The sequence below is a fragment of the Macrobrachium nipponense genome, chromosome 1, assembly GCF_015104395.2.
Source record: "Macrobrachium nipponense isolate FS-2020 chromosome 1, ASM1510439v2, whole genome shotgun sequence".
Taxonomy (NCBI): Eukaryota; Metazoa; Arthropoda; class Malacostraca; order Decapoda; family Palaemonidae; genus Macrobrachium; species Macrobrachium nipponense.
In genome coordinates, this window is record NC_087200.1 from 194,049,344 (window position 1) to 194,067,737 (window position 18,394).

Here is an 18,394-nt window from a genome sequence, read left to right on the forward strand (position 1 = left end):
GCAAAACAGAAAAGAAGCATGATACCATACAGGAGAAACACAGCCAGAAATAGTCAAAATCATTACAGCCAATTCACACCACATGCACAAGGACACAGTGTAAAGAATTCACACAAGAACATACAAATTCCATTCCAACACCACCTGGTGGAGAACATGTGATTACTGACAATCCCTCTGTGTCAGTAAAGCATTACTCTTTTGTTTATTTTGAATGCCAATTGCACCTAACAGTATGAAAATATAAGCTAACTACCCTATAACAGTAAGTAAGATTAATTTCAAATACTTTACTGTGCAAACATATTTATGATCACTTACCTCAAGTCCTTTCATTAACTGTTTGAACTTAGTTAGAGGTCCATATTTTTGATCAACATATTTGACAAACTTGTCAGTTGCAACAATATCCCAATCCAAAGCCTTTTTAAGAGGTTTTGGTAAGACTCTCTTCTCGCCCATTTTCCTCCGATCTAGAAGAAAAAGTAATATACTACAGTAGTGTTCCACTATATCTACTTTCATCACAAAGTTTATACTGCTTATTATGCATCACTATTTCTTATCTTACAGATCAGTATTGAAGCCTAAACACTTAGACATAATATAAAGCTAAACTGAAAAAATGATATTTTTATTAATAACATAATGTTTCACATACACTAATAAACAATTATATAGCTGAAAGCTTCCTACCACGGCAGTCGAAAATTCAAATTTTGGTGGCAGATTTGCCATCATTAGTGTAGGTGAATGACACCTGCCCACTTTCAGGAACACCTAGTGTACTGCTGAGCAGACAACCAACAATTTGTTGAGCTGCACTGTTCATCTGTGGATCTGTGGGGAGGAGGGAGGGCTCTGATTATGTAATTATTTGGTAAGTATATGTGAAACATTATTTTATTATAAAAATATCATTTTCACATAAGTGACTTACCAAACATTTACTAACATAGCTGATTCAACATTAATAGAAGGTGGGAATATGGACATTATTCTCCAAACCATTAAGTGTGTTAATGACTGAAAAATTGGATTGCATGCATCAGTATAAATGCTTGCTGTACCTTGCCTGGTGAGAGAGCAGCTGCAGGTGAGTGCTGGCTCTGGTCAGTGCTCTTTTAACTTGTAGGAAAAATGGCAAAATAGGCCAGGGTCATCCCTACTCTAGTGGGACTTTGTAACCATGAAAGTTCACCAATGGATAACAGAGAGAACATACAAGTTGCCCTTGCCCTGGGTGAAGACCAGAATACAAACAACCTTCACCTACTCTAAAATCAAAAACATAGACCACAACCTTAACCATAAAACAAAAACAGGAGGGTACTCTGGGTACTTTGTACCCCCAGGCTTCCCAAAAAAATCGACTACCTAAAAAAACAAGGTGACGAGAAAGTAGAGGGATAGAAAGCCCCCTATGCTTCCTTTCCCAACACCATAACAGCCACAGATAATGGTCCCAACTTACTGCAGCTTTCAAATGTTGCTTCCACATCCTTCAAATAGTGGGACGCGAACACTGACTTAGATCTCCAGTATGTGGGTTGAAGAATAGAGGACGAGGATATATTAGGTTGAGAGACTAACAATGTGGCTACTGCTCTCATTTCATGAGCCTTCACTTAAAGGATGGAGAAGTACTCTTCTCGAACTTGCAAGTGTGCTTCTAAAATCAGACTTCTCAAAAGGAATGAAAGAGCATTTTTGGATAGCGATTGAGGAGGATCTCTCACCAAACACCAAAGGTGATTAGAAGGCCCTCTTATCTTCTTGAGTCTATGAAGATAGTATCTAATTGTTCTCACTGGACAAAGAAGTTGCTCCTCCTCTTCTGGTTACAGAATCTCCATAAGATTTCTAATAACAAAAGAATGATGCCAGGGTTTGGACGGGTCCTTGTTTTTTGCAAAAAAATCTCCTACAAAAGAGCACACTACATCAACTTAAGGGGACCGTCCGCTATGGCGGATGACATGTCAACTTGAAGAAATAAAAAATCGAGTTATTACTTGTATCTAAGCAGAAACATGCCGTGCATACTTTCCAGAAGTTTCAGCCAATTATTTTTACAAATAATGAAGATATAGCGGTTTTTAAATGATGACGTCATCGTAACTGCGTCGTCTGTATGACTGAGTTTGACAGAATCGTTTTTGTGTGTTTATTTTTGCATATAAACAGGGATTTTTTCAGATTTTTTTCGAGATTCTCATACATCTGGTAGCAATGAAAGGTAGTGTGAGTTGAGAACTGGTCAGAGCGGCTATTTATAGGCGAGAGCCGCGAGATTCAGAGAATGACTCAATTACGCCACAGACGTCAAAGGAGTTACATGCACTTCGTCACTCACCGTTGGTCACTAGCTATTTACGTTGTTTTAAACTTCTTAGTGAACTTATAGCAATGCTGAGTTACCTAAGATCAAGAAGGCTCTCAGCACTAAGGGCTAGCAAAATTAGCGAAGGCCAGGAGTGTGCTGAAAGAAAAACAACACGAAATGATATTGGTTAACATACATAAATTTGTTCATACTTACCTGGCAGATATATATATTGCTGTATTTCCTTCACGAAGGTCCGACAGAAATTGAAAAAACATCCCGGCACAGCACGCAGTGGTCGGCCGTGGTTAGTACCCATTCCCGCCGCTGGAGGGGGAGTCCAGTACCATTCCCATTTTCTAATCCAGATTTTCTATTCCCACTGTCCCTCCTGGAGGAGGTGGGTGGGTACTTTTGATATAATATTCTGCCAGTAAGTATGACCAAACGTTAATTTGTATCTTAACAATATCATTTTGTTCATGAAACTGTACCATCAAGATATATAATATTATCTGAATCCACGTTTGAGGTGATGAGGGACAGAAAAGGATTTTCGAACACATTGCGTGCAGATTATTGAACATCTTGGTTCCTTACCTGTTAGCATAGCTGACTTCGTGATTATTGTCCACCCGCAGCTGCTACTGTCTTTAGCTATGAGTCTCCAGCAAGTTAGTGACCTATGTAGCTGCGGTTCTAGATGATCTGTCAACGGACGTGACCACAATGGACTAGACCATATTGACCAACCATGAGGCTTAAGAAGTATATATATCACTACCTGACCAACCTAGCACGAAAGTTAAGGATATCTAACTAAGCTTAAGGATTTGAGAAGACCGCACTGGCGGCCGACCCCAATAAACATATTAAGCACAACTCTTCCTAACCATTTTCTATAGGATAGGATGAGTGATGACTTCCTTGCCCCCAAGATTGTGGTCTGTAGACATGTATGGCCCCAGCGAGTCCAGCAAATCTATATGTCGTCTTCACATCCCGCCGGTATTGTTAAATGACCCAAATTTGCTTCGCTAAAACGTGGCCCTCTCAGGATGATACTGAGTGCCATGCTCTGTTGAAATAGCTTCGGGAGGCCGCGCCCTTCACCTCGTGAACATTCATTTAAAAGATTTTCAAATCTTTGTCCCAAACATGACAATGAGCTTCTTTAAAAGAACTCATCAACAATAACGCCAGGGTCTTCTTCGACCTGGCAAGTCTGGTCCTTTTTACGAAACACCGCAGATTGTCCGAAGGCCCTCCCCTTTCTTTGTTTTAACTAGATAAAACTTGAGGGCCCGGAAGGTCACAGGACTCCTCTGTTTCTTTGCTAATATCCGATACAACCCCTGTGATTTCCAAGCTTCTGGGCAAGATTAAACAGTTTCATTCTTTTGTAAAAACAAAAGGCTAGAGAACACACCGCTTATGTCCTCTAAAGCCAAACCTTCTGATGATATTTTATTAAACCTCACTAACCCTCTTTGTCTTAATCTAGTGTGGTTAGATTTTGGTCACATGCAAAAAGTTAACACAGGAAATATTCTACAATTTCGAGATTTTCCACAGACCGTCATAGATCGTAAGGGCTTTTGTTGTTTGACAGATCAAATATCTGAGCGTAAAGGCGCCAACCACCTACTTCCGTATTCTACAATAGTTAGAGACGCTAGTAATCCCATTCTTCGACGGAAAGGGAAGATGGGTATGTAATTCCAAGGTCGAGTGGAGAGAAAAACCATTCTTCTGCCCTATCTCCAGAAACGGCCCATTCCGATTGGTAACACTGCAAGATAAGGCAGAACTGCTTTATCTTGGATGACACTAGCCAATAGTCTTGAAAACCTCTTATTCTGGTCACTTTCTTTGACATCCTGACGCAGTCAGACGCATAGCCGAACGGTTTAGAGATACCTCTCGAAGTGAGCTATTAGAGTAGCCCACGACTTTTGACATACTTCTAAGGAAGAATCTCAGACGTCAGTAGTTGCTGCCGTCGTAGAGAATCTTTGCACGGACCTTCCTTCAATCGTGCAGCGTCTCAAGTTAAAACCGTGCCGAAAATGACAATTCAAACTTTTTATGTTACTGTACCTAAACTTCATTCTATTTCGTGGAAGTAGACTCTGACTAATGAATGAGAGCTCTTCCGATGGTTAGTCCATTTCATCAGGATTTCGCGCAACGTTTGTTTGCGAAAGGAGAGACCTCCTTGGAGCGTCGACCAACTGAACAGTCACACCTTATCCGATGCGAGAATGCTTACACCGATATGTTTACTTTGTATCCCACCCAATGCTGCCTGCGGCATAGTCTTTACAGAGGCTGGGCAAAAGAAGGTCTTTCTTTGCTCTTTTCTCGCTTTCATCCAATCGTGAATCTTTTTTAAAATGATATTGTCATGTGCAACTAAAGTTTTTATAACATACTTACCCTGACAGATATAACCTTAGCTATAGACTACCGTCGTCTCCGACAGAATTTCAATTTTCGCGGCACCACGAGCTACCGGGTAGGTCCAGGTGATCTACCGCCCTGCCCTGGGTGGCAGGGACTAGGAACCATTCCTTTTCTAATCAAATTCTTCTCTTCCACCTGTCTCCTGCGGGAGGCTGGGTGGGCCGATTAATCGTATATAATCTTCAGGTAAGTATGTATAAAACTTTATTGTAACATGACATATCATTTTCTACATTCAACTTCCCTGCCAGATAATACTTAGCTGATTAGCACCCATTGGTGGTGGGTAAGAACAGCTAACTACTGAAATATACCGGTAAACGACATATGTTGTGTAGGTATTAATAAACCTTTGGTTCTACCTTATTAGGCTGAAGACTTCGCGCTACTGCCTTGGAGTCTGCTTTAGCCTCAAGAGCCTCAGCGAGATATTGATCCCTATGCTAGAGTTCTTGTGGGTCTGCCGATGTGGCCCTTATCCACTTACTCGGGAGAGCCTAAAGGCATTTTGTCATTTGGTGCTATTCACTAACATGACATACACCTTGGTCAAGGTCACAACACCGATCCCTGATCACCTGATCCTAACATCCATGTTAGTTCTCAAGATTGCAAGGAGTTATCCGCCGAACTCCTTACAAACAACCGAAAACTCGAAACATATTACACTTTTCAATTACAAAATATCCAAAAAAAAAATTTTGTACTCCCCTACTATCATACATACCCTTGATCCCCTACCAGCAATGCACTATGCTCCCGTGCGACATCATGGAGCTTGCTAAATAGAAAAACCAAGCACATATCTGACAAGATGTTTTTTGATGTACATAAAACACAATATTTAAGAGATCATCTTTGCTCCAAGACCCAGCACTCGTATCATGCATGATACAAATGGACCTCGCGAGAAGCACTTCTCATGGGGTCAACTATACACTCTCACATCCTTCAGATAATGAATGCGAAACACTGAATTGCACCATCCAATATGTTTTGTCTCAATGATATCTTTTAGAGACAATATTCTTTTGGAACGCCCAGGACGTTTCTACTGCTCTCACCTCATGGGTCGTTGACCTTTAGAAGACCGAAAGTTCCTCCCGAGCAGTTTCTTGTGGGCGTCCGTAATTACGTTTCTCACAAAGAAAAGCCCAAGGCGTTCTTGGACATGAGTCTTTTGGGGTTCTTCACCGCACACAAAGACCTTGTTGACAAGCTCCCATCTGTCTCTTCCCTTAAATAATATTTAGAGCTCCACTGACAGAGAGACCATCTTCCTATCTCTCTGCCTACGAGGTTAGATAGGCCTTTTACTCAAAACTTCTGCCAACGGTTTTGCCGGTTTTCGTTCTTTGCCAGAACATTGTCTTGAAAGAACAGATGGGCAGCATCTCCTTTGAACCCCACTGTGGCATCTAGAGCGTGCAATTCGCTCCGTCCTCTTGTGGCTGTAGCGAGAGACACCAGGAATCAGCTATTCCTAGTGCGTCGCGGAAGGAAGCAGATTGTAAGGCTCGAATTTATCCGATGAAAGGAATTCAGTACCACGTCTAGATTCCAACTAGGTGTTCTAGAGTAGCTGCCCTTGAAGTTTCAAGGATCTTAAATTAGATTTGTAGATCTTTGTTGCTGGCAATATCAACCCTCGATTCTAAATACTGAAGACAGCATGCTTCGTAGCCTTTTATTGTTTAGTACAGAAAGGTGTGATTTCCTCTCTCAAAGATGAGGAAATCGGAATATTCACTATATAGGTACTGGAGGAGGACAGCTTCTGACTATTACACCACCTCCTAAAGACTTCCCTACTTGATTGGTTATACTCTCTCGTCGAAGCTCTGCTGGCTCTAGCGATAGAGCCCGCAGCCTTGCGAGAAAAGCCCTCGCTCTGACAAGTCTTTCGATAGTTTGAAAGGCAGTCCAGTAGCGAGACCTGTGGAGTTGTGATGAACCTCTCGAAGTGTGGTTGTCTGAGTAGATCTGGTCTGTTTTGGAAGAGATGTCTGGGGAAGTCACTATCCACTCCAGTCCTCTGGTGACCATTCTTGGCTGGCCAAAATTGGGCTATTAGCGTCAACGTTCCGTGTTCTTCGAAGTTACGAACTCGGGGTCCTGAGCACTTCCCCCAGGATCTTGAAACGGGGGAAAGGCGTATGCGTCCACACCCGATCAATCCAGGAGAAACGCTTCTATTGCAAGGCTCCTCGGATCTTCCCCTAGAGAGCAAAGATCTCTATTCTTTTGAGAGGAACGTCCAAACAGGTCTATGTGAGTCTCCCCCAAAGGGACCGAAAGACTTCGACCACTTCTTCGTGTAAGAGTCCATTTCTGTGGGAATGACTGATTCCTCCTGCTCAGTCTGTCGCTCTCCCATTCTTGATGCCTTGAACAATCTTGTGGGAGAGTTATGCCTCTTTCTTCTGTCCAGTTAACAAGGTGTCTTGTTAACTGAACGAGGGAGAAAGAGTGGCGTGCCTCCGCTTGCGTATGTAGCCAGAGCCGTGTGTTGTCCAAGTTTATCTGTATCAACCTCGCCTCTGACTATCTTCTTCGAGAACTTTAAGCCTAGGGTGTATGGCCACTAGTTACTTTGCAATTGATGTGCCAGGACACCTGTTCCTTTGTCCAGGTGGCCTGACAGCTCCCTTGTCCCGAGAGTCCTCCCCATCCCGACTCCGAAGCGTCGGCATATAACACTTGGTCTGGGTTCTGCAGGCAAGCGATTACGCCTATCGTTCTTTTGAAGAGGAAGATCCACCCACTTCAAATGATCTTTCCTCTTGTGGAAGCGTGAAGATGTCTCCGAGAGTTGTCACCGTCTATCCAACTCCCACACTCTTTCAGAAACCTGCAGAGGGCGAGGGAAGCCTCCCCAGAGAGAATAACTTTCCTAGTGAGGACAGGGTCCCTAAGAGGCTCAGATAATCCCTCGCTGAACTGTTCTTTTCTCTAAGAAGCTCGAGATTTTCGACACGCTCGGTGATTCTTTCTCGCGCAGGAAATACTCGAAAACCACTAGAATCCATCTGAATCCCCAGATAGACCAAGCTCTGGCTGGATCAGTGCGACTTTCCACGAGGTTCACGAGTATCCCCAGCGATTCTATCATGTTCCTTTGTTACTGATACGTCCTCCAAGCACTGGATCTCCGCTTTGCCCCTGATCAGCCATCGTCAGTAGAGGGAGATGTTTATTCCCTCTAGGGTGAAGCCATCTTGCCACATTCGACATCAGGTTTGGTGATAACTTTGCGGAGCTTATACAGACCGAAGCACAGAGCCCTGAATTGAAGATCTGTCTCCTATTACAAAACGAAGATTTTCTTTGACAAATGGTGATGTGACGTGGAAATATGCGTCTTGCAAAGTCCAGAGAGACGCATCCAATCTCCTGACGAAGAGCCGACATTACTGAGGCGGACGTTCCCAGGCGAACTCTTCATTTTCTGAACCAAGCGATTCAGAGCGCTTACGTCCAGCACTGGTCGCCACCACCCCGATTCCTTGGTCTAGAAAAAGGCATTGTACAATCCCGGGGGTGTTGATCCTGGACAAGTTCGATGAACGCTCTTTTTTCCCACATTCTGTTCTCATCCATTTGAAGGAGAGTCTTTCTCATTACCGGGTCTCCGTACCTCGCTGACATTTCCCCAGAGGCGTAGATGTTAGGGGAGGGCTGTTTCTCGAAGGGGATTACATATCCCTTCTTTAGGACCCGACACTGACCAAGGGGCGGCTCCCCTTTTTGCCATACTCCTGCAAGTTCAGGAGTCTGCGCCCACGTGGTGCTTGAAGGAGCAACAAGTCATTTGATTGCTTAAGGGCCTAAAGAAGACCTTCCTCTCTTATCAGAGCTCCTTCTTTCTGGATGGGCACGAGCCGCTGTACTCCAGAAAGGGCTGCTGAGGAGGACGATAGTCCTTCTTAATCGCCTGACACTACAGGGCGTCCTTTCTTGGACGTTTGTGTTAGTAGTCTTGTGTCGCCGTTCTCATTAGCGAGCGGATATATCCTTCACTAACTGAGAAGGAAACGATGATCCGATAGAGGTCAACAAATAAAGCAGTCCTCTGGCTCGAGAACCCCCTTTGATATAGGGTCCATATACCTGATGCTCTTTTTCAGGAGACCGCACCAAAAAGGGAAGCCACTTCACACACCGAACCGTCCCTGTACTGCCTTCATGCAGAACGGACGCCTATGGAAATCTCTGGGGTTTTAGCAACTCCGATCTTTAGATTTGTTGGCCAGAACTCCGAGTGACCAAGCCAGAAAGTTGAACACCTCGAAAGTGACAAACTTCCCTTTAAGAAAGTGTTTCACTCTGAAGTGCTCCACGTCGCTCTTACCGATCCTAAGGAGTGACGTCTAGAGGCCGTCCACTTACTGGAAAAGTCCTCATCTGCGAGGCAGGCATAGAAGACCCATAGTCTCTCCTGTTCCCATACAAATACCCTCCTTTCCATGTAGTTTGACGGAGTCATGCAGATACCGTCTTTCCCTAACTCTTTCTTCTTGGGTCCATCCAATATCTAAAGATGGAGAGCCTTCTTCATCGATATTGCGGCTTCATTTTCAAAAAGGCCGAGATTTTTGCCGTAGCCGATCTCGAAAAGAGAGACCGAGAGAAGGAGGAGCCGCCGGACTAAGAGAAATCTCCAAACTCTTGAAGCATAATTGAGGCTACGACCTTATAACTCGAAGTCCCTCATTCAGGAGGTTCGTCATCACATACCAACTCGTCTAAAACCTCGATCATACGAAGAGAAAGTTCACGGTTTGAGGAAAGTCCTTCCAAGACCTCCTCGCTCTGAAGGAGAGGATCTCCTATTTGGAGAAGGTCATATTTCCAGTGAACGTCTCCGACTTCCTGCTCCTGGCTCTTGACTCTTGCCTCCTGACTCCTGCCTCCTGCCTCCTGGCTCCTGACTCCTGCCTCCTGACTCCGACTCCTGCCTCCTGACTCCGGACTTCCTGCCTCTCTGACTCCGGACTCCCTGGCTCCTGCCTCCTGACTCCTGCCTCTTGGCTCCTGGCTCCTGCCTCTTGACTTTCCTGACTCCTGCCTTCTTCCTCCTGGCTCTTGCCTCCTGGCTCCTGCCATCCGTGCCTGGATGACTTCCACACTCCTGGCTCTTGGCTCCTGCCTCCTGGTTGACTTCCTCCTCCTGGCTCTTGGCTTCACTGCCTCCTGGGTGACTCCTACTCCTCCGTGCCAGACTCTGATAGGTTCATCCAGTTCGTACCGTAAACCTCACCTCGAGTAGGAGTATCGATCCTGGCCGGCGAGAATACCTCATACGTCTGGAGATCTTTTGATCGGAAGGGAAGAGTCTTTCCTTCTAGGAGGCTCCTTTGACAGGACTCCTACAAAGACGAAATCTGCTCTTGCATCGCCATCATGAATCTCTTCGTACCTCCTCTTTATCCTCTTCGGAGGAGGTGGGGGGGATAGAGGAGGAGGGGAAGGGGGAGTCCATCGCCTCCCCCTCGCTTCCTCCTTCTCACTCTGTGTTGAAAGAATGGCTCTATTCTTGACCCTTCTTCACTCCCGAAGGGAGACTCCTCAGGGAAGTTTTCGGTCTCGAATCAATAGTCGACCTTCCAACTCCTCTTGAGTGGCCCGAGATCGATCTGAATCTCTCCCACACGTCTCGGAGATGAAGATCCCGACACGAAAACACTCACGTAGGACGCCTTTTACATAGCGATCCTTGGCAAGTCTGGGGTGTCACAGGAAACCGCCCGAAGGGACATACCTGATCGTTGGGGATTCTCCACGACCTCCTTTTCGGTTTTTCGACATTCCTTCTCCTCGGGCATGTGAGCTTGGAAGAGGTCCTAGACCTAGGAGCGTTGCTGAGGCCGACCAGATGCCCCTGCCCACTACACCACGGGTGGACACTCATATCACGGTCCACTGAATTAATCACTAGCCTTACCTTGTATGGCAGCCATTTTGTTTTCCATCAAACTTGAAGGCCTGCTTTTAGATCCGCAAGTTCTTTCGCTTATCTACAGGTTCTGCAATAGGAGACGGGCTGCAATGGAGGAGGAAGTGCAATACTTACCTTGGGGAAGATCCAATCTAGAATTAGTTCGAGATCTAGAACTATTTTACTTAAACTTCTTATAAGAAGCCTTCCTCACTCTTTCTCTCTCTACACTTTTTTAAATATATTAGTTAGATTCTTCCATTCGTTCTCACTCAAATTCTCACATTCCTTACAGTATGTAGTAATGAACTTCATACTCCCATGCAACCCTTGCATACCGTGTGAGGTCTACCGAAAGCTTTCGGCAACCTCACCTTCAGGGCCTACATTCGACCCCCAACAACATCACACAACGTCTGCAACAACCCTTCCAGAGTCAGAGACATTTTTAAAGAAATTCCAAATCAAGTCACAAAACATTCACAAAAGCGTACCAATCCCACAACCAGATACGTCACCAAAGTCTTCAGAAAGATCAATTGCCCGTGAAAAAAGAAAAAACCAAGTCGAGAGGAACCACAACTGTTGATGGCCCGGGCGACGAAGAATCTGATTAAAACGGAATGGTTCCTAGTCTGCCAACCAGGCAGGCAGTAGGGATCACCTGAACTACCGGTAGCGTGTGCCGCGAAATTTGAAATTCTGTCGGAGACGACCGAGTCTTAGCTAAGTATATATCTGGCAGGGAAGTTGACTGTATAAAAAGCTATTTTCGTTGAAAGAGACTTTCTTTCATTTTAACAATTATGATATTTTAAGATACAATAAAGTTTGTTCACACTTACCTGACCCGGCAGATAATATATATATAGCTGTATTTCAGAGAACACAGCTATAATACATCCTGCGGGCTAAGTTTTATGAACAAACCAGAATCTTGTCGTTTTTCGATAACGAAACTGAGAAGGAGGATAGCGAGGAGCACAGTTGGAATTCGTCTCCAACTGAAGGCTCGAAGCAAAAACCAATACCTGAATAATCATACAAGCTGACGTTAGAAGGTGGTCCTTCGTCAGTTTTCTCTGACGCTCCTAACTAAGTCGTCCTTCTTCTATATGAAGCGGCAGAGGGGACTCCTGAAGATGGTGATATAGAGTCTTTTCGATTCAATCCTTGATGAAGATGCCTGTTGTGACGTAATAGGGTGCTTTCTGATTAGTCATCCTAAAATTCGATATGATTATTGGTTATGATACAATAAATTTTTATGCTACTACCTGGCAGGTATATATATAACTGTATTTTCTGAAGTCCAGAATTTAAAAACTTCCGACACACGCATGGTCGGCCAGGTGGTTAGTACCCATTCCGCCGGCTGGGGGCGGTATCAGGAACCATTCCCATTTTTCTATCATAATTTTTATTTCCACTGTCCCCTGAGGGGAGGTGGGTGGGCTACTTGAATATATATATATCTGCAGTTAGAGTATGAAACAAACTTTATTTATCATAACAATATCTTTTGCTCATGAAATTACCTGTCGGATATATATGAGTGAACCCACCGTTGAAGGTGTAAGGGACAGAATTAAGGATTTTGGGAACACAAATGCATCAGATGATTTACGTCTTTGGTTCCACCTGTTAGCATAGCCGACTCGTGATTACTGTCACCCAAGTATCTTCTGCTTTACTAGAGTTTGCCAGCGGGTAGAGACCTATAAATCTGTGCACTTCCAGATGATCTGTCAACGGGGGCTGTGACCACAATGTGACTAACGCAATATTGGACCATACCATGAGGGCTGAAAAAGTAAATAAATATATATATAATTATATATATGCACCACCTTACAACCTAGCCAAAGTTAATGTGGTGTGTACTAAGCTTCAGATTTAAGAAGTCGCCGTTGTCAGCGACTCCCACAACTAATTAGAGCTCTTTCCTAAACCATTTTCTACAGGCTAGATGAGTATTACTTCTTGCCCCAAGATTGTGTCTGCAGACACGTATGGCCCTAGCGAGCAGCAGATCTCATATGCCATCTTCACATCTCGCAGGGGTGTGAAGTGAACCCAGAGTTGCTTCGCTAAAACATGGTCCTCAGATGTTGCTGAGTGCCATTCTCTGTTGAAATGCTTCCGAGGCCGCGCCCTCACTCGTGATCTTCAGATAAAAATCTTTCAAAATCTTTGTGCAAACACAATGAAGGCGCTTTTTTGAAAGAACCCTTTTAACCTAAAAACCAGGGTGTACTTCGAATATGGTCAAGTCTGGTCTTTTTCGGACACTGCAGATTTGCCGCGCTGACTTTCGACTTTCTTGATTTTAAGTAGATAAAACTTGAGAGACACACTGACAGGCACAGGACGCTCTCTGGCTCCTCCCCACTAACTTGTGCCATCCTATGCTTTCCAGATCCTGGCCCAAGGACAAAAAGGGTTTCCATCTTAGGCCATAACGAAAGGGCTTAGATAGCCCACCTCCTTGTGTTCTCTAAAGCCAAACTTGTGACGATGGCTTAAAATCTCACTAACCCTCTTTGTCGTATCTTAGGGTGGTTAGCAGAAGGCCTTCCTGATCACATACAATAAGTTAACAGGCAAGGAGAGGTTCGAATGCTTTGACATCAAGAACTTCAGACTACGTCTAAGTTCATATTGAAAGCTTCGATCCGGAAATGCCAGTCTGTACTAAAGTCCGGTGAACGACCAGTGTGACCAGTCCAGACGAATCAAGGACAAGCAGGCTGTACCCTGAAGACCAAAAGGCCTCTTCTTACTGAAGGAATGAGTGTCTGGACTGACCTGGGGGCGATTCAATCTAAGCAAACCTTGGGGGTGTATCAACGTCAACCCAACGTCGTCCGCAATCGACTTCGTCAATAGAAACGTCAGGGCTACTATATGTTCTGCCTGATCTCGGCCGGTGTCTGACTCCGAGAAACAGCGAGAACAAAAAGTAGATGGAAGCTAGACTCCGAGATTCCCCACAGACCCTCCATGATCGTGAAGGTTCTTTGTTTGTTTTGAACAGATGCAAATCTGTCAAACAACATTCCTCTGTGTTCGCATACTGGCAGAATTTTCAAAACTCTCGGCAACCGCTAGACCACTGGTAGTTCAGGTGATCTCCCCCACTTTTCCCGTGGGCGCTGGTACTTGGACACTATTCCCGTTTTCTCAATTTTCTCTGAACCACTGTCTCCTGAGGGAGGAGGTGGGAATTTATTATATATACCTGCCAGGTAGTAATGTGCATAAAACTTTATTGTAGCATAACAATATCATTTTTAATGCATGACACTTACCTGGCAGTATATAATTATAGCTGATTGACACATTGGAGTGGGTCACAGACAGCAACATCGCATAATTCAAAAATTAACTAATTTTTTAAAATTAATTTCGTTAAGTTCCTTACATGCTAAGGTAGCTGACTTCGTAGGTTCTGCCTCTTAGGCCTGCTAACCTTAGTAGCTCTCAACTAGGCTGTGACCTGTTTGTTGAGAAAGCTAATAACAAGGGTCTGACACCTGGACGGGACCGAATTTGGTTGACAGGAAACCCCTAGCCTCTCTTACAGGGGCATTCATGCTAGGATAAGTTAGACCACCATGAACACACACAGAAGCTAACGTAACACATTACCTTCACATACTGAAGAAGATGAAATAACCCTACTTACAGACCACCATGAAAAAGAACACCACTTAATTAAAATACCTACATGTTTAGTATCTATCGTTGCTGCCGTCGATCGAGACGAATTCCGTACGGACTTTGCATCCTGTACCGAAACCTCTAGATGATCGTTTACATTCGACGCCTGTTGTTAAATATGCCTTTCTCGTAAACTCGATCAGGGACCGAGAGAAGATACTTCTTAAGATATGAGAGAGCTGTGGAATATCAGAGTTGATTGGACCCACTGGTCCAAAAACTGTTTTCGAAGACTGGAGGGACGACCGAATTGCATTTACTTCTTTCAGATTAAGATCCAGGACATCTGAAACACTATCCCGATGTCCGCACCGTTCTTCTATATCATGACGCACTGAGAGATGTCAGAATAATTCCTAGATCTTGAATAATATTTCAGTTTCCCGGTAGGAAAAAACTGTGTCTGATTGAATACTTTCGGGAAACAAACTTCTTCAGAAGAAAGGTCCCCAGCAAGCTCATCCATTCCCTCCCCGATATGCTTACTTCCTATAAGGCTGCTCTTTGCTTAAGCATAGAGCATATAAAAGTGCAATGTTGCGGTAGACTCGTAGTTCTATACCGGGGCGGTAACGAGCACCGAAAGGATTAAGAGATAACTCTGTTGAACATCGAAAGGCAAAACTAATGCAAACGTTTATCATTCACGTAGAAATCCCCATCAATCCTTAGGCTAAAGTCCGTGATTGTAGGACAGAGATACAGTTAGTCAGTCAATCCGCATGAGAGATAGACGTACCTACAGGCATGACAGAGCACTATCGTTACTGCTCGGTTGGAACGTTTGTAACTTGACAGTCAGACACATCAGCGCCAGCAGCTTTACGGAACGTTCGGTCTCTAACTTTATGTCTGGTTTGCCCACTACCCTCTTCTACGAAGAGATAGGTACGTTTTTTTGTGAACAAAAAGAGACTCCTCAAAGCTGGTTATTTTAAGCGAAACAGAAACGCTAATATTATAGATGCGTTTGTGTCGTCAGAACACTACCATAAGACAACGGTAAAAATAATCGTAAACTCCTGGACGCTTGCAGGGAGTGACGATTTAAGTGTCCTTAGAATTAGTAGACAAGACCTCTCGGTTGCCATCCGAAGAGGTAACTACCGCAAGCGTGTCTGACTTGAAACCAACCAGGTAGTAAATAACGCAAGGCAAAAACTTTTATTATATCACAAAAAGTTTGTTCATACTTACCTGGCGACATTATATAGCTGAATTTCGGAAATCTCAGCTACATACATATCTGACAGTCAAGTTTCATGAACAAAACTTAGAGAATCGAAGCAGACAGCTCAAGCTTCTTAAGAACTGGACATAAGCGTTCATTGAGTAGTCTCAAGTCTATTTCTGTATACGAGTCTGCGAATGCGGAAGGAGAGCTCTTCCGAACCTTGTCCCTAATTCGCTACCAATATCCAGTTATGAGATTGTTTGTCAATGAGAACTAACCCATTAACGGTACAGAGAGATATTTGTGTCAATGCGTGGATATCCCACTTACTTGACAAAACGATAGTATATTGTCAATGTGGGAAAGTCACTGAATTGGACTGACAAAACGTATCCAGGAAGTCGAGGCCTTTTTATTTTTCGATTCCCGTCTCAAACAAGGAAGGGCAGAGATCCTGTCAATGACTGGGGCTACGGTAGGTAGAACGACGATTGCCTCATCGCATGGAAGTTCGACTAGAAACTAACAAAATCTATCATATGAAAAACCCTTTCAGATGGTCTAAAAAGCTTTAAATTTATATTGGCAGTATGGCAAAGGAATGTCCTGTCTTGCCTTTCCTGAAGAGCGTCCTTTTGATGATGCCTTTGCAAGAATCCCTACTGAACGTTTGCCGAAAATCTGACGTTCAGGACGTCGAGCCTTTACATACCCCGTAACTGTCTTATCTCAAAGTCTTGACTGATGGTAGAGAAACGAGATCTCCTTAAGCTTTTCCTTAACGCCATCCACCTTTGCGAAAAGCAATATAATATTGACAGAGACCTCTTGAATTCACGAAACCCTAGGTCTTGCTGGGGTTTCAAGACTAAGTTCTGTCACTTTCTTGAGGCTCAAATCTTAAACAAGAGCTTGACGATTCAACAGAAACGTTCTGGTGCGCGCTCGCTCCGCTGCGAGGACGCGCCGGCGTCCTGGTGCGCGCTCGTTAGATCGGCGTCCACTGGCGAGGACCGCTCGCGGCCGGTTGCCGCCTCGGCGGCCACTGGCGAGGACGGCCGGCGTCGCACTGGTGAGTGCGTCCATCCGAGCGTTCCTGTTTCAGCCAATCGGTCCAAATAAGCTGCAGAAAAGCGTCACGCTCCTGACAGGCGTCAAAACAACGAGAGAAACTGCTTCTTTTTCTATTCTTGGTGGAAAGAAGTACAACGTGACAGGCAACTTTCGCTTCCTTACTTTCGCACAGAAAAACCTAACGAGGGAGAAGGGCCGTGAATGCGTCCTCTTCATAAAGCCTTCTTAGAGGGCGCGAGTCCTTCCGAGAGCTCCACCTTGTGCGGGGGGTACGCCGTTCGGAGGACGAGAAGCACTCGCTTCAGGATTCGTGCATGTGCACAAGCACACTTTGGCAGTCTGGGGATTTTCATCAGAAACTGCCGAAGGCCAAACAGCCAGATGGTGGGGTTCCCTGTAACTCCCCCTCCTTCGGCTTTCGACATGCCCTCATACTCCCTTGGTTCTGGGATTCGACAGAGGTCTGACTAGAGCGTTATAAGGCCGAGCTTGACGCACTCCTCCACTACAACAAGGGGCACTGGGGTCCTGCACTTAAGCCACTTCACTATTTCTCTCTAAAGCAAGCAACTTTCGATTCTAAGTTACGAATCGAAATTAGTATAAGAGAACGGCAATAACTCTACCGAACACTGTTTAGGGACCCCGAAGCAACATTACAGGGTTAGGCGTAACAAAACAGAAGTAGAACTCTTCACAACAATGAAGGCGAGCGATCAACCTCTCGCAGACATAGTCCATAACCCTAGGCCATACTACAGCGTTAGGAAAATAAAGTCTTACCATAAGGTTAGCATATCACTACCCTGACTTTCGTAATGATTAATTGGGCGTACTACTAAAACTTTTTTCCTTACGGAATTAGGACACGTTTACTGATTAATTGCGTACAGACAATCATACTTTTTCCTTACGGAAATAGACATGTTTACTGATTAATTGCGCGCCCCCAAGTGCGGAACTACCGAAGCTTTCAGGGGGGGGGTTAGCCACACTCTATCTTTGCAGACAACACCCTGCTGAAACTAGCCTAACTAGATTCATATATCTTATGCAAAATGAATCAAATTCAAATCATTTAAGCATAGCGTATGCCTATCCACAAATCCAAATAAATAAATTAAAAGACAATTATTAATACTAGCGTCAAAGAAGTTTCCAAAATCCTAAGTCCGGGTACTGAAACCAGGTGTTTTTTCCAGTACGCGACAGAATAATTTAAATGATAGAAAATGGGGAAATGGGTTCCTGATACCCGCCTCCCAGCAGGCGGGAAATGGTACTAACCACCTGGCCGACCACTGCGTGTGTCGGAAGTTTTTTTTTAAATTCTGTCGGACTTCAGAAAATACAGCTATATATTCACTGCCAGGTAAGTGGTCCATGGCATAAAATAGAGGTATAATCATTTCTTGCACTCTCTCGTGGGAGTCTCTACTAAAGTCCCATTGTCGACGAGCTTGCAGACAAATATCACGTTGTGATCCATGATGAATGTCCACAAAACCGTCATTCGAGCGTTCACGCTTCAACGTCCATCTGAGCGTCCGCTCACGTCCAGCCGAGCGTCACCTTGCAATCCAGCTGAGCGCACGCTCGGTCGTCAGCCGAGCGTCACGCTTGGGTCTAAATAGCGTCCCAGCTTAGCTCCATAGAAAACGTCACGCTTGTAAACACCACGCGTCCCTCGGGG

The 18,394-nt window shown here is 44.6% G+C and overlaps 1 protein-coding gene across 3 annotated transcripts in view; it reads right to left on the minus strand.

Annotated features, from left to right (window-relative positions):
• The window catches only part of LOC135219968 (polyisoprenoid diphosphate/phosphate phosphohydrolase PLPP6-like), a 92,172-nt gene that overhangs the window by 60,212 nt on the left and 13,566 nt on the right, over positions 1 to 18,394 (minus strand). For 2 of the 3 annotated variants that reach the window (XM_064257216.1, XM_064257215.1), the window contains exon 2: positions 322 to 473. In XM_064257216.1, the coding sequence (XP_064113286.1) occupies positions 322 to 462 (141 nt within the window). In that variant the 5' untranslated portion in view covers positions 463 to 473. Of the gene's footprint in view, positions 1 to 321; positions 474 to 696; positions 815 to 18,394 lie in introns of those variants that run through there. The other variant, XM_064257217.1, reaches the window with a different exon arrangement.